Raw genomic sequence first — 15,787 nt, forward strand, 5'->3', positions numbered from 1 at the left:
ATGCGAAGCGTAAAAAAAGAGGCAGTGTGAAACAAAAAGCAGCAAAAATTGGTTGTCTTGATTCGAAGCCGTGCTCCATATTTGTCAACTGGATAGACAGAGGCAAGAGGTTTTCAGTAAGTAGTAATAATAGTAATTGTGTTGCTGTCTTTTTTCCTTTTTTCTTGGCATTTTGTGAAGTCAATTTGCCACATTAACTGTAACTGAGTAAAGAGAAAACACAAAAACATGGCTGTAAGCACATCGAATAAATAAATAAGCCCATATATAGTACAATTTGTACTCGCAAGGCTTGTTTTATTTCAGTTTTGGTGTGTTTAGCTTTAATTTAATCTACATACACTCTGTACCTCGATGGATTGAGGTTATTAAACACAACTCATGATCTATTTATTTATAACAATTTTCATTTGGTTGTGATTCTGATCTAATGAAGGAAAAGCGAGCCAAATACGGAGTGTCTGCTAGTCAACTATTTTAAACTATTTTTGTGCCAGCAACTTTTTGGAGGGTTGGGAAAACACGAACCAAGTCGCATGAATTGAATTGGAATTTACTGGAAATGTGTGTTGTGCTTGTATGTATGAAAAGCGTACATACTCTTGCACACATCTTGTGCAAATACATTCAGTCTTATATAAATGAGTATACATACTATAAACATAGGCAGACAAACATACTATATTTTGGGCGTGGGAACGTGGACAACGCCCATTGTTATACTTAGTTGTATTTGAAATGCATTGTATATATTGTATTTTATTCAAGTCAGGCACTCGGCTTGGGAAAGTACGTAAATAATCAGGTGAAATGTTACAGAAGTCGACACAATGTGCTGATCAAAGTTGTGAATTCGAGATACTCATGCGATGGACAGATAGGTATGTGGATCTACGTATTAGCACCACATAATTGCATGTGAAGTGCTGATAGTGCATTGTCTTCACAGGGAGTTGAATGGAAAAAGAAATAATCAACACAAGTTCAAAAAATATGTAAAAATTATTTTTAAAGTGAGCTACTTTCGAAAGAAGCCATAAAAGCATAACTAAAAAAAAAACAATATTTATAACTTATCAAGTCCCATTGTAATTATTTTAATTTTTGTGTTCAATATTCCCGATTACAAATCTGTTATTGTTCGTTTAAATCTTAAAGTTCAACTTGAATTCAATTCACTTAGCTGATGAACTTGATATTTTTAACAAAACTTCAAGTTTGGCAAAGCGCTGTTCAGTTTAATTAGTGGCTTCCTAAAAGCTTTTCACTTTCTAATCACATTATTATTATGTTTGGAGAACTCTTCTCTCCTAATGTTACGTCTACTGCCAACAATTAACTATGGAAATGAGCTCAATCATTAGAATTGGACACGTGGAAAGTGATTACTTATCAAGAGAGGGAGCTCCAATATTAAATTCTATTTCTGAATATTTCGAGTCTGACGGGAAGCCGAAAGAGAAGAAACTTTTAACGTTCGAGTGCCGTCAAAGAAGAAGCATGTAGAAAAAAAAAAACAAAAACAACACTAGTGAAAACAAAAACTAATTTAAAACAACAACCAAATCTTAAATATAACACAACAAGCTTTTGTTGTCTTTGCCGTGTAGACAAAATGCAAAATGAAAAGCGAAATCAAAACAAGAGACCACAAAAAAACCTGATCTTGGGTAAAAATGAAGTGGCTAGTAATCGAAACAATAAGACCATAAAAATCATACAACCACAGCGCGAACTAAGAAAACAACGGCAAGTTGGAAATGCGTGAGGCGCCGTGCTGTGCAGCAAGGCACGGCGGATATCCTCAGACATATTTTTTTTTTAGCTTTGGTCAACTCGTTACATTACCTGTTGCATATATATATGTAAGGTATATAGCAAGTGTATGCGATAGATGTACATAACAACATAAATGTATGTACATCTTTGTATGTGTTATTTTTGCAGTGAAAGTTACGCTTTTTGTAGGGTGTTGCACAGTTGCAGCTAAAATTGATTAGCTATTAAAGTGTTTAATCAATTAACAGCTTTAAAGACAATAAACAAAATATTTATTGAGTAAGTCGAAAATTCGATACACTATTTTGAATGTAATATGTTTAAGAAAATTATTTATTAAAAAGTTAATCGATATCTTTTCAAATGTCCCTCAAATTTGAACAAATTCTGTGAAACCATCCTCCACAAAATTCGAGTAATTCAATTCTATGATGAAGTACGTTAAGAGTTTTGATCAGTTGAGGAAGCCAGTAGCTAAAATAGATATGGTAAATATATCAAAGTAATTACTATAAAACTATTGATGATAACACATACATAGCTTGAAATATGCGTTACGTACATTAGTCGAACTTAGCACGTACACTTGAAAAAGGCAAAGAAAGAAGATGAAAGATTACTCGTAAAACAAAATGGAAAAATCAAATGAATGCGGCGCATGCGCAATTGAAAAATGAAATGCGCCAATGGCTCGTGGGCATTTGCGTTTGATTATTTGTTGTTAACGTTTTTTGTTCGGTTTGCTTTTCATTTTTCTTTTTGGGTTTTGGCCGTGTGCAGTGAATGGCAAATTGCTTAAGTAGATGGGAAATATGTACATAAATAAAAAAGCAATGCACGGTCGCTAAAAAAACATCAAAAATTAATTCACGCGTCTGCAATTGTTGTAGTTTTTGTAATTGTTTTTTTTTTCGATGCCTTGCGCAGCGCACTGTCCACTTTCACTTGGCTCTTGGCAAATCTCTCAGGATGATGACGTTTTTCGTAGATCAGCCACAAAAATTGGACGGGGAAACAACGAGAGAAACATCGACAGTGATCACAGAGTTGCGATCAAAAACTAGTTAGAGTTTAAGGAACCCAAAACGATGACTAATGCTCTGGAAAATTGAAAATTGTTTTTACCTGGCGAATTGGTGGTTAAAACAGCTTCAACCCACGAGCATTTTGTCAAACTCTAGTCTCGCAATGCCTGCACGTCGCCAAATTTAGCATGGAAATCAATTGCATGAGCTAATGATTCATGCAATTTAAAAAAGTTGTGCGTTGGTGAGGTTTTACATGGGCTTTTATAAGCATGTCATGAAATTATATTATTTCGCTAACACAAATGGGAAAACGAATTGAAAAAAGCTGAGTAAGATAAACAAGACGAGATCGACCTGATGAAAACAAAAAGATTCAAATTTCTTCCTTTAATAACACTTTCTTATACAAGTAGTCTTTCTTATTAACGATGTACAAATTGTAAGCAAATTTTTTTATCTTACAGTTCATGTAACACCTTTGACCTAAATACTATAATTTAGCCAACATCCGAAAATTCACAAAAGGCCATTACATCACTAGATAGTCAGAAAGTCACGTCAAGTTCATAAAAGTAAAGCATTAAATAGCCATCATATATCATATTTATATAGTTTCCATTATTTATACAGTTTTATTTTCTATGCAATATATTTTGCCAGCTTTTACATGTTGATTAGCAGACTAATTTGCATATTGAATGAGAGCTGCTTTCTTGAGGGCAAACAACAGAAATTTCGCACTTTGCATGCATTGAATTAATAAACAATTTTTAACTTGATTACACCATAGGGGTTGGCTTTTTGAGCTTTATGAATTTGCACACACTAATTATTGTTATAAGATATTGCATCAACATAAAACAATTGATTATTGGCAATAATTTAAACACGCGATGCGCGATTTCAACCGGGCTTCAAGCCTGCTGCGCTTGAGCGGTGCGAACTTCACTAACCGCGCGCTTTGCTTGCAAGTTTCCAACTGACTCAAATGTCTCGACCGGCAACAAGTTTGAGGGGCTCTCAAAATTTAAGAGTGTAGAAGAGAGCGATATGAAAAACACACCGAAGTGCGACACGAGTAGAGCTTTCTTTATGCATTTTCGTGCTTGCGAGTGTGTGATTGGTATTGTTGAGCTTCTCTCGCATGCTATTTATATGCAGCCGTTCGTTTGTAATATAAGTCTCAAGCATAACGAATATTATGAATCTTGCACTTGTCTCGCATGGGATAAATGTAAAGAGCTCAGTGCATACTTATCGCATGCTATACACAATTAAGTTGCTATTACCTTTTAATAGTACATGTTGTCGTATTTGTGAATTGTCAAAGACTAATTAACCAATGCCAAAAAACAGATGATCAATTTTGTAATATTCTTTTTGATCTTTGAGCTATTTGTTGATGTACCTTTGACCAATTTCGTTGGGCCACAGAATAAGTAAGCAACACCTTTTGTGTGGACTGTGTATTTTTCTTTAACATATATATTTTATTCATCATTGATTTTACCTCATTTTCAGTAAACGAAGGCAGCAACTTTTGCGAAAGAGAGACCCAACTGGCCAACATTGAAAGTAAACTTTTGTTGTTGTTGTCTTTATCAAAAGCCTTGAAGTAATGATTGCTGTTGGGAAATGTTGTGAGAAAATTATATTTATTTCGTATAAGCTTTTGCTGCCATTAATTAAGCAATTATTGGCCGATTATGCAAATTAATTTATGTTGAAATAATTTTCGCTATCACCTTGATACAACTTAAGTATTTCATATTATTATTATTATTTAGTTGATCTACTCAATTGTAAAGTCAATATCGTATTTGTCGAATAACTACATACTCCACTTGAATTAATTTTGTATGTATATTGAAATTGTTTCCATCCTCCTGGTGATGGTGACGTCGTCGATTTTTATTTTTCACTTCTTTTGTTCAATTAGTCAATTTCCCCCTTTTGTTTTGTCAGTTTGGAGTCAATTTTTGTGTCGTTGACACGTGTAAGGACCAAATCAATATTTATATTGTCCAAAGAAAAAAAAACGCTAAATAAACACATAAATGTCCTTGATGTAATGGACGAATGAAAGAAATACACAAAAGTATTTCATTCATGTAGAAGGTTGTTTATGTTATTTATTTTTTTAAAATTTGATTGATCAGAAAAGTTATTACAATCCATTATATAAACAAAGTATTGCCTAATTCCCTGATCTTTTGTACAACCCCTTAAAACTCAAAATATTTACAGAATTTTGATTCAATTGACGCAGTAAACAGCCACTGATCTAAGAACTTTCTTTATAGACCGGTTATATTATTCAATAAAGTTTTTAAATCGGTCAAGATTTAATTCTTCAAATATATGTATTTTAAAACCAATAATAAATAAATCATGTTCCTCACAGGAAATTCTAATCATGCAGGGTATGCCAAAATATGTGATATTTATGTTGCGTAGAGTCGCGCTTGCTGAATTGTTCAGAAGTGCGCGCGTTTTGTCCGTGATATTTTCTCAATTTACGCTTTTGAAACTTAATGTGCATTTCTCAAGCACATGCAATTAGCACTTGGCGATTCCATGACGTGGCCCCCAAGCTTCTCACGCCCACATTACAACCCGACCCAACTTCTCTCGTGATATTCATCTTTAACTGTGCAATATTAGCGATCGACTGTGAAGAGAGAAATTGCATATATACGAAGAAGAACGCAGAAAACATCATAGGATGAGAGGAGAGGGAATTGTGAATACGTAAACAAATTAGAAATGAGCTTACGTCACCAATAATGCAGGATGCTTGAAGTGGAATTTGTTGACCCACAATTCCCTTCACATACACCAACACTCATACACTCAGCTCCCAATGGGTGCTAAAAATAAAATATGTATGAATTTACAAAAGCAAACATAAGCGAAAGGCACACAGGTCAAATATGCAAGAGCTAAGAGATCGAAGAAACTTATATGCATTTAACAAACGTACATATGTATGTATATATACATATGTATTGAATACAGCATAATGTCGATAATTGCACACTCAAACTCTTACGCTAAAAAAGATGCAATTATCGAAATGTACGATTAAAGTAAATATATTTTTGTGTTTTATTTTTATTTTAAACGGATGCGCATTATCATTTGACAGTTACATTGATCGCAAATTATTTTTCTGAGCTAAAACTCTTCATAAAAAGAAAGATCTGCGATATTTTTGTTCAGATATTAACGAATACTGTACAAATATAAATATCTCTTGGACTTTTTTTCTCCCTCGCTCTTTGGCACATCAAAGTGATAGCTGCAATAACAATTATGATAATCACAGGTGTTGTTATTTTATATTATTAAAGACCCACACATTATACAATTGATTATAACGCTATGTTCTTATATATGCATGAAAGGTATTCTGATAAGTGTAATCAGTTACTTTGGTTTAATATTGTTGCATTTTGTACATCAATAATGACACATTGATAACAACAATTAAATACAGAATGTGATAAGATTTTGGCGTAAATTGACAAAGTACGTGTAATAAAAACTATATGTGGAGACTGATATTAAATTAATAAAGATCTGTCTTTCACCCGCCATAAACATTAATTAATAATAATATGATATACATTTTCTGTCGAAATATCAACATTCTTGACAAACTATAGAAACTATAATAAAGTTTTTTCATCAACTAGACAAGCAATATGTGCCAGATTATTAATGCATCTAGCGAGAAGCGAACACAACGTAAAGACAAAGAAAAGGTCTCAGTTAATTTATAAAATGCCAATGCAAAAAATACTCATTTTTGAACTCTGACACGCACACATAGCAAAAATTTCAGAGAGTGCGCGAAAGAGAAACAGAACTAAGGCAGACGCAGAATAAACAAGAGGAGCTTGTGTATAACGCCCACGCGAATTGCAATACACAAATAAACCAAAAGCTTTGGCGCCACGACCACAACAACAAGGCAAGACATCAACTGACTTCAGTGCGTGTGAAGTGTGACGTCAGCGCACGAATTGTTTTCCCGAAGTTGACGACTACGCACCGGACCAACTGACCATTAAAGCCCAACAGATATAACAACTACGCATATACTTATGTATACTACTCGTACGACGGAAACTACGATGCGCTCTCGCTACGCTTCGGTTATTGCCGTTAATTATTGTTGGTGCTGCTGTGTTTTCACTGTTTGCTGATTTCGTTATTGTTGTTGCTGTAGGTGTATGGAGTATATACATACATATGTATGAATGTACATATGTAGTGTATTGAATTTGGTCATTCATGGAGCTGCTGTTCGTTTTGCATGTGTGCGCCTAGTTGGCTGTGTGAATGTGGAGCCTCGTTTGCTATTCACAATACGCCTTAAAGCCAAGAGAAACAACAAAATTGCGCGCCATTGGAGCGCTGAGTTGTAAAACGTGTTTTTGTTTTGCAGTAGCTGCTGCCTCTGATGCTTTTGTTGTTGTCGCTCGATGGACAAAATTGCGTAGTTTGTTGTTTTTGCTTTCAATTTTTTCTATACAATACTAATAAATAAATAGTATACATTTATGTATAAGTGCGCATATCCCCTGATGCCGATTTCTAATATAACTGTGGTTTGACCTTAGACAATAAGCATATTTCACACACAGGTGTATATGAGGAAATTTGTGTGTGATTTCCATCTATAGAACACCAACAAACACTCATGAAATGTGTGATTAGAAAATATTATTGCGGCCTTTATGCAAACAATTCTGACAACATCGCCAACTTTACGCAATAGTTAACAGTTGAAAATTATGCAAACATTTCCAAACAAACACACACACTCACAAAGTCTCTAACAACACACACACAACAATCCATAGACAGCTGTCAAGTCGCGCCCCTGAAGAAACATACGAGCAATGTTTAATAAAAACAGAGAAACAGAAGAGAAAAAAGCATAATAATAAATAACTTGGGTGGTGTTTGGTATACAATTAGTTTTTATCCTTTTTGCTCAAACTTTCGTCACTTTTACACACACATGCTTACAGCAGACTTACGCGCACAAACACACTCGCGCATAGATACAAATATTAGACAGACAGCGCGTCGCTTGTAAAGGGCGTTGGGTGTCTGACCATCCTTTCAACAAAATACTCAGATTGCGCACACATTCACGAATATACCCATACATAGGTATGTGTGTGTTGATATTACATATTTACTTTCAGTGATACAACTTACCTGATATTCCTATTGCTTTGCTACTCTGTCCCTGCTGCAGCGATTGCTGCAGTCGTCTGGCATTCCACTACGCCTTCAATCTCCGCTGATGCTGCGGATGACAACTTCGACGGTGGACGACCATCAAGCAGCGATTCGACACATGCACATTTTTATTTTGAATGTTATAAATTATTTATAAACATTTGCACACACAAGCACACGCATATACACTCGGGCACACTTTTTTTTGAGTGGCCAACTTGCTGCTTTTTTTTGTGGAGTTTTTCGACGTTTTTCTTTTGCTACCTGCAACACATTTGTTACGCTTTTGTTGACTCGGCTTAGTTATTGGGAGCAATTAACTATGATTTAGTATCAGTACTAACACGCCGTAGACATATAACTATATTTTAACACTCAAAAATTACGAACTATGAACGCGCACTAAACACTTTACGGCAACAAAAAATTCCATGAAAAATAAAGCAGCCATCTTTGTAGAGGTGAAGAAACATCGATGGCAAAATCGATGCATCGATGTTTTTAAAATCTTTTAAAACATCGATTTTTAGTGACAAACATCGATGTTTTTTGGCAGCTAAGCAACATATATTATTAAAAATTGCATTTATTTTCGACGAAAATTATTCTTTCAGACTTTTTGTTTCTTAAAAAAAGAGCTTTCCTAAAGCTGCTTTATTTGTCGGGGTGTGACCATAGGCAACCTTTCAAAAATATATCTTTAAACGCAAAATAGATATACCAAAATATACCGATTATGGCACTTGGTTCCACTTTTATAGAGATTGCAAAATTTTTCAAAAGTGTAAAAGAGCGCCTTATTTTAAACAGTTGCTAATTTTATGTTTTAAAAAAAAATATATCGTCCTGAAAAATTTTTAAGTGTTTTCTCCATACTGTCGCTATTTCCACGAAAAATTACAAATGGATAAATAAGCAGTGGTTATCCCTTTTCCGACGAATGGTGGTGAAGCAACGACGGATAAGTGGCAGTAAATCGAAGCTCGAAAAATACCAGAAAGCTGTTTTGGAATTTTGAGTATTTTATAACAGAAAGCTACTTATCGTGAAAACCAGTGATAAATATAAAAATATCAATATCCAAATAATCGATAGCTTTCCCCCTCATCAAACTTCAATCGATGATTTAAATGGTCAAAATCATTGTACAGCGGCCAAATTGATACCCTTTTGTTGAGTCTTAGAATTTCATATTTAAGGAAGTATGTATTTTTAAATTACTAATTTAAAATTATCTGCGAAGGCCAATGTATATATTCGTCTGGACAGCTTCGTGTCATTTGAGTTAAGGTCTGAGTATTTGAAACATATATAATGTTAAATATAAATCGGATCAACTTATCAAAGCTATTAAACATCATTTTAAAAATAGTGGATATAACAATTTAAAAGTTTGCGCTCAATCTATCAGTGTTTATAGAATACTGGTATTATTGCCAAATGGTATGAGGTCAAATTATGCGGCCACACTGGATTGGTAATTGTTTCGCGCACGTTGTTGTGTTGTCACATCGCATGGCAATAATATAGCATTAAAATGCGCAATCTTAAACTGCGATTTTGCAAGGAAGACACGACAAGCATTCAAAATGCCAGGCAACTGTTGCTGCTACCCGATACCGAATACAATGACAAAGAAAGGAACACCACCTACGTTGTAACCGACAGCAAAATCTACGCCGTGAACGAAACCGGCAATGACAACGATGAGTTAAAGTCTCAAATAGTTGCGGATCTTCCGGACATAGTTGGTGCAGAAGTCTTGCAGTTAAATAATTCCATCTGCGTGGCGACGGAAGCTGGTGAGGTTTTGCTCATAAATCTGGATACTTTTGACACTACTGAGGGCACCTATTGCGATGTGGGTATTGAGTGCATGGCCTGGTCCCCCAATCAAGAGGTGGTTGTGTTTGTAACCAAGACAAAAAATGTGGTGGTCATGACCTGCACGTATGAGGTGCTAGGTGAGCAAGCCCTGGATGCAGAGCTTGCCGCAGATCAGCAATTTGTTAACGTTGGCTGGGGCAAAAAGGAGACGCAATTTCATGGCACAGCCGGCAAGCAGGCAGCCAAGCAATCGCCCGAATTCCAGACGCCCGGGGATGTGCAAGAGCTCCCGCAGGTACAATATAACTCTGAACTTCATATACTTCATGTTCTAAACATTCCAATCCTAATAGGATGTGCACATTTCTTGGCGCGGCGATGGCGCTTTCTTTGCCGTATCCTATGTAGCTAGCAATGTGGGGCGCACGTTTAGCGTGTATGACAACGAGGGCAAGCTGCAACACATGGCTGAGAAATGGAATGGATTGCAGTCGCCACTCGCATGGCGTCCCAGCGGTAATTGGATAGCTCAGCCCCAAAGTTTTTCCAATCGACCGTCAACAATTTCGTTGTTCGAGAAGAATGGTTTGCGCCATCGGGAATTTGAATTGCCATTCGATTTGCAAACGGAATACATTGAGCAACTGCATTGGAGCACAGATTCAGATGTGCTGGCACTGCAGACACGTACAGCGACAGATCATAGAATCTATCTCTATACGATTGGCAACTATCATTGGTATTTAAAGCAAGTGCTGACCTTCAAGATGACTGATCGGTTGGCTTGCTGCCAGTGGTCCAGTGGTCGTGACCATACGTTATACGTATTGTTGGAGAGCGGCAAGCGTTACATTTACAGCTGGAACTGGGCTATTGACCGCTTTCGCAATGTTGTTTGCGTCACTGATGGCAAACGTGTGCTATTGACAAATCTGCATGAGGCTGTGGTGCCGCCGCCCATGAGTCAACATGTCCTGCAGGTGGACGAATACATCAATGCTATCGCTTGCAGTGAAAGTTTTATGTGCCTTTACTCTAGCGAGCATAACATATTCTCTTACAATATTCTTAACGATGAACGTGGCGCGTTTCCGTTGGGGAGTGAGGGGAAATCGACACCCGGAAGAAGCGAGGAGTCGCAAATCCAAATGGCTAGTTTGCTGCATCATCATGCAGGGCATCAACTTCTAGCCACGCGAACCTTGGGCAAGAACACACATGTTCTCAGTGTGGCATACGTTCCGAATGGCGAATATCGCGTGGTGTCGTCACGAGTTCTGAGCGGCATAGTTAACGCCTCAGTCGAGGGTCTTAACGGCAATGTTTACGCGCATACAGTAAACAATGGACAAATCTTTGAGATTTCATTAGCAGAAGCCGGCAATATTGAGCACATTGGTTGGCACTACCAATTGAAACAACCTGCTGATTACATTGATTGTTGGATACCCAAGGACAAGGACAATCTGAAAACATCGAAAGGTATGTAGGCGTTGAAATATATATAAAGCCCAAGGCAAATGCAATAAATATTTCCATGTTTCAATAGTTGCTGTCATTACACTGCGCTCACAACAATTGCTGCAGATCGACGACGAACTCATTGATGAGGATGTGACCTCTTTTATCGTTACCAACAATTATGTGATCTACACTCAGCTTAATGCGCTGCACTTTGTGGAGATAAGCAATCGTCGCAAGGTATCCACAAGAAGCATCGAACGAGGTGCAAAACTGGTGATGCATGCTCCGGATGCCCGCTTGGTGTTGCAATTGCCTCGCGGTAATCTGGAAGTGATTTATCCCCGTGTACTGGTCCTAGAGCTAATCGGTTCTTTGCTAAACGACAAACGTTACAATGATGCAATGCGTATGATTCGTACGCACAGGATAAATCCGAATATCATTTGTGATCACAATGTTCAATCATTTTGTTCCGAGCCACATGTGTTTCTAGGTGAAATTAGCGACCCTCAATGGCTGTGTCTATTCCTCAGTGAGCTGAAGAACGAGGATTACGCTCTAGGGATGTATGCCAGCAATTATGAAGCATCTCAGCAGAGTTATCCGACGGGGTACAACGTTGATATCAAAGTCGAGTATATCTGTGGATTGCTGTGCGAATGCATGGAGAAGATGCCAGGCGACTTTCGTCTGCCCATCATAACGACTTATGTGAAGTTGGGCAAGCTTGAGAATGCTCTGCTTCTTATTTGGAAGCATAAGCACACAGATGCGCACCTGGCGGATCAGTTGCTCAAGTATTTACTGTATCTGGTCGATGTCAATGAGCTGTACAATGTCGCCCTGGGCACATATTTGTTTGGACTCGTTCTTTTCGTTGCCCAAAAGTCGCAAAAGGATCCCAAGGAGTTTCTGCCGTATCTGAATGAGCTGAAGGCTCTACCGGAGGACTATCGCAAGTTTAAAATTGATGAACATCTCAAGCGATACGATTGCGCCCTGACTCACCTAGCTGCATGCGGAGAAGAGCATTACGACTTGGCCTTGGATCTCATTAAGCAGCACAATATATACAGAAAGGCATTGCTCATTTATCGAGATCACACAGCCATGCAGCAACGCATCCATGTGGCCTATGCGGATCATTTGCGTGCCAATGCGCAATTAGAGGCGGCAAGCCTCATGTATGAACGGGGCGGTCAGCTCCAGCAAGCGCTACTCAGTGCCAAGCACACTTTGGACTGGCAGCGTGTCATTAATTTGGCTAAACGTACTGGTGAACCGATTGAACAGGTAGCCAGCTCAATGGTGACGCCACTGCAGCAGCAGGATCGACATCTCGAAGCCTACGAACTAAGCAAACAGTTCACCACGTGGACAGACGTTCCTCCGTTGCAGATACTTATCGATGGACATCTCTATGGTCGTGCCATTTTTGAGGCTAGCTTACTACGAGAAGAACTTTCAGATGATGCTTTGGGTAAGTTCTATTGATTTCTTCTGATGCAAAAATTTGGACTGTCCTTAGCTTTACTGTATTTGCTACGTCTTAAAAATTGCTGGCAACATTTCATATTTCGTAAACAATTTGTGCAAATTTTCAAATGAAGAAGAAAGTAATTGAAAGTTTATTTCTATTTTAATTTTGCTCATTTGAGCACTTTTAATTCTATTGCAGTAGATAAAAATGAGGCGACGTTCCTTAATCATTAAACACATTCGATATTATTCGTGTTGATAATGACATATAATTTGAATGCATTCCTTATTAGGAATATTGTTCAATTGATCAAACCAAAAGCAAACATACATTACATACAATGAAGAGTGTAGGGAATCAATAAAAAATTATTTATTTTAACGTACAGAGTTTCGCACAATGTGAATTCAACAAACAAATTAACTCACTGTTTTGTAAGGTTTTTAAAAATGGGGAATAGGAAGTAATTATAAACTTAAAGTCTTAAATGATATGCTAATTATCATGATAATTGAGCTCAGAGAAGCTGGGTCCAGTGATTTGAGATATTCAAACAAAAATTGGTGCCCATTGCTTTAAATCGTTTGCCTATGTTTGCCCAGGAAACATTTTTTTTTGCCCACCCTTAGTTTCGAAATTATAAAAAAATTTTTTTTTTTCGAAAATTCAAAAATTTTTTTTTTCAAAATTTTTTTGCGGAAATCGCTTTAAAATGGTTTGCCCATGTTTGCCCATCTTTTAGTTTTTCGAAAAAAATTTTCGTTTTCGAAATTTTGAGTTTTGAAAAATTTTGACATTTTTACGGCATGAATGTCTCAAAATCGATCGCCCACACCTCGAAATTATGAAAACTAAAACTCTACAACGGTAGCCTCAAGTGATGACGATACTAAAGAAAAAACTACGATTAAAAAATAAGCTGTCAATGCCTAACACTATAGCAATCTTTATTAATCCTTAACAAGAATCATTTGTGTCAGTTAATTTTGGCAAAAAGAAGAATCGATTTGGTACATTATTTGATTTTATTTATTTCAAAAAATTCCTATTGAAATGAAATGATTCATTGGCTTGTTTTGACATTAATCTTTATAGAAAGTCGGATACGACCATCACTGATTGGCTTTGTGGATCAGTTGAAGGCATCTCTCAGCGCGGATGAGAACTTGTTTCTGGAATACAAACAGCGATTGCTGGACATTCGTCAACGTCAGGCGACTGTTGACGAGCGCGATGGTTTGGCTAATCACGATGTGGAAATTGATGAGGTAGATCTGCTATCAGATACCAGTAGCATGCATTCATCTCGCTATAGCCATAGCTCCCGGAGTACTGGCACAGGGTAAACAATTGCATGGTCATCAAGTTTCGAGTGAATCGTTGTGATTGAATTTTCACTTTTATTAGGAAAACCTTTCGCTCGAGCAAAAATCGACGCAAGCACGAACGCAAACTGCTCAGTTTGAAGCCAGGCAATCCATTTGAAGACATCGCGCTCATCGATGCGCTTCACAACCAAGTTACAAAGATTGCACATCAGAAACAACAACAACTTGTGCGTGACACATGCAAAGCACTAATGCAGCTCCACACGGAGGACGAACGGGCGGCGGAATTGCAGCAACAGTACGCAAGCGTCATGTCTGTGGTGCAGGCATCTTTGGACTCCATTTGGATACCTGAACTAATGGGCGGCACATCGCAACACTTGACCGGACCCAATATCGATTACATGGCGCTGCAAAAGGAGCAGCGTTATGTGTTGATAAGTGAGTTAGCTATGGTGAATTTAATTGTTCTTTAAATTCAATTTTGTATTATCTTTTAGGTCCCATAAAGCGATTGAAGCCGCAACTAAATATCACCGATTGGCAGCATACCGCCCTGCAATAAATGTTTTAAGTGTAGCCAATAAGCTGATATCGAATGTTATCGATAGCTCCATTGAATACCATTTATGAAATCAAAAAATTTGCGTGTATTTCGGATTTCGATTTTCACTTTTCATGCAAATATGTTTTGATCTAATTAATATGTTAAAACCAAAACCAACGCTTGGCTTGCGCCGGGTCCGCCTCTCATTTACTTTCACTTGAGTTGTCTGAAAAAATAAATGTTGCATTAAACTTACTAATTGATGATTTTTAGTTAGTTTAGTTGCGTGCGGACTTTATTACTGCAGTTGTTGTTGTTGAATTAACTGCGAAAAAAGGGGTGTACAATTGTAATGGTAATTGGTACAGACTATCATTTGGGAGGCGTTTACTTTGAAATACTTATTGCTGTGCAACGCCCTTCAAAATATTTCGTAGTATAATTTCCTGTTGCTGACAAACAGCAGCTGCTGTTGTTTTTATTGTTGTGTTGCAGTCGCTGCTGCATTTATGTTGGCGTTGACTGAACTGTTTGCAGTTACATTTTGTTTGACAAATAACAACATCATCGTCAAAAACAGGTTTGTGATTTGTGTTATAGGTGCATTTTTGTTGTTGCCAGGCAGTTTATAAACATAGTGCACAGTGTGGCAAGCATTACTCGAATGAATAACTCAAAAAAAAGTACCATTGTCATTAATATAAGAAAAAATTCAACTTTTTCGTTCTGTTGGGTTTGCTAATTTTGACTGGTAACATTAATAAGAAAGAATTTCTGAAAAGACAAACACCTACCCTCCGAATCTTTCCATAAGCAGTAGCAACAGATCAAATTCAAACATCTTTTGACAACGATGTTTTGGTGCAGATGCTGTTGGTGTAATCAGGATATAAGCCATTATATTAAATGAAAGTTATAGTCAAGAGTGCTCAATTGTGAGATAAAAAGGAAAACAGTACGTTATTAATCTTAAAATATACCCAACCAAATTCTAAAATATATCGATTGCTTTATATGTATGTATGTATATATAATAATACATTAAGAATAGAGTGCAAAGCATGCCAGATTGTCA

The 15,787-nt window shown here is 37.0% G+C and overlaps 1 protein-coding gene across 1 annotated transcript; it reads left to right on the forward strand.

Moving 5' to 3' along the window:
* Positions 1 to 9,518: 9,518 nt before the first annotated feature.
* On the forward strand, positions 9,519 to 14,988 carry LOC117574745 (elongator complex protein 1). Its single transcript, XM_034258682.2, has 6 exons — positions 9,519 to 10,188; positions 10,247 to 11,375; positions 11,443 to 12,837; positions 13,933 to 14,179; positions 14,245 to 14,606; positions 14,666 to 14,988. The coding sequence occupies exons 1-6, from the start codon at positions 9,604 to 9,606 to the stop codon at positions 14,728 to 14,730; spliced, it is 3,783 nt and encodes a 1,260-aa protein (XP_034114573.1). The 5' UTR covers positions 9,519 to 9,603; the 3' UTR covers positions 14,731 to 14,988.
* The last annotated feature ends 799 nt before the right edge of the window (positions 14,989 to 15,787 follow it).

The sequence above is a fragment of the Drosophila albomicans genome, chromosome 2R, assembly GCF_009650485.2.
Source record: "Drosophila albomicans strain 15112-1751.03 chromosome 2R, ASM965048v2, whole genome shotgun sequence".
Classification (NCBI taxonomy): Eukaryota; Metazoa; Arthropoda; class Insecta; order Diptera; family Drosophilidae; genus Drosophila; species Drosophila albomicans.

Bases quoted from the DNA above. Each gene is read 5' to 3' on its own strand.
- LOC117574745 (XM_034258682.2), top strand. From the start codon at position 9,604: ATGCGCAATCTTAAACTGCGATTTTGCAAGGAAGACACGACAAGCATT. The intron at 10,189-10,246 runs GTACAATATAAC...CAATCCTAATAG, and splicing joins ATGTGCAAGAGCTCCCGCAG to GATGTGCACATTTCTTGGCG. The intron at 14,607-14,665 runs GTGAGTTAGCTA...ATTATCTTTTAG, and splicing joins GCAGCGTTATGTGTTGATAA to GTCCCATAAAGCGATTGAAG.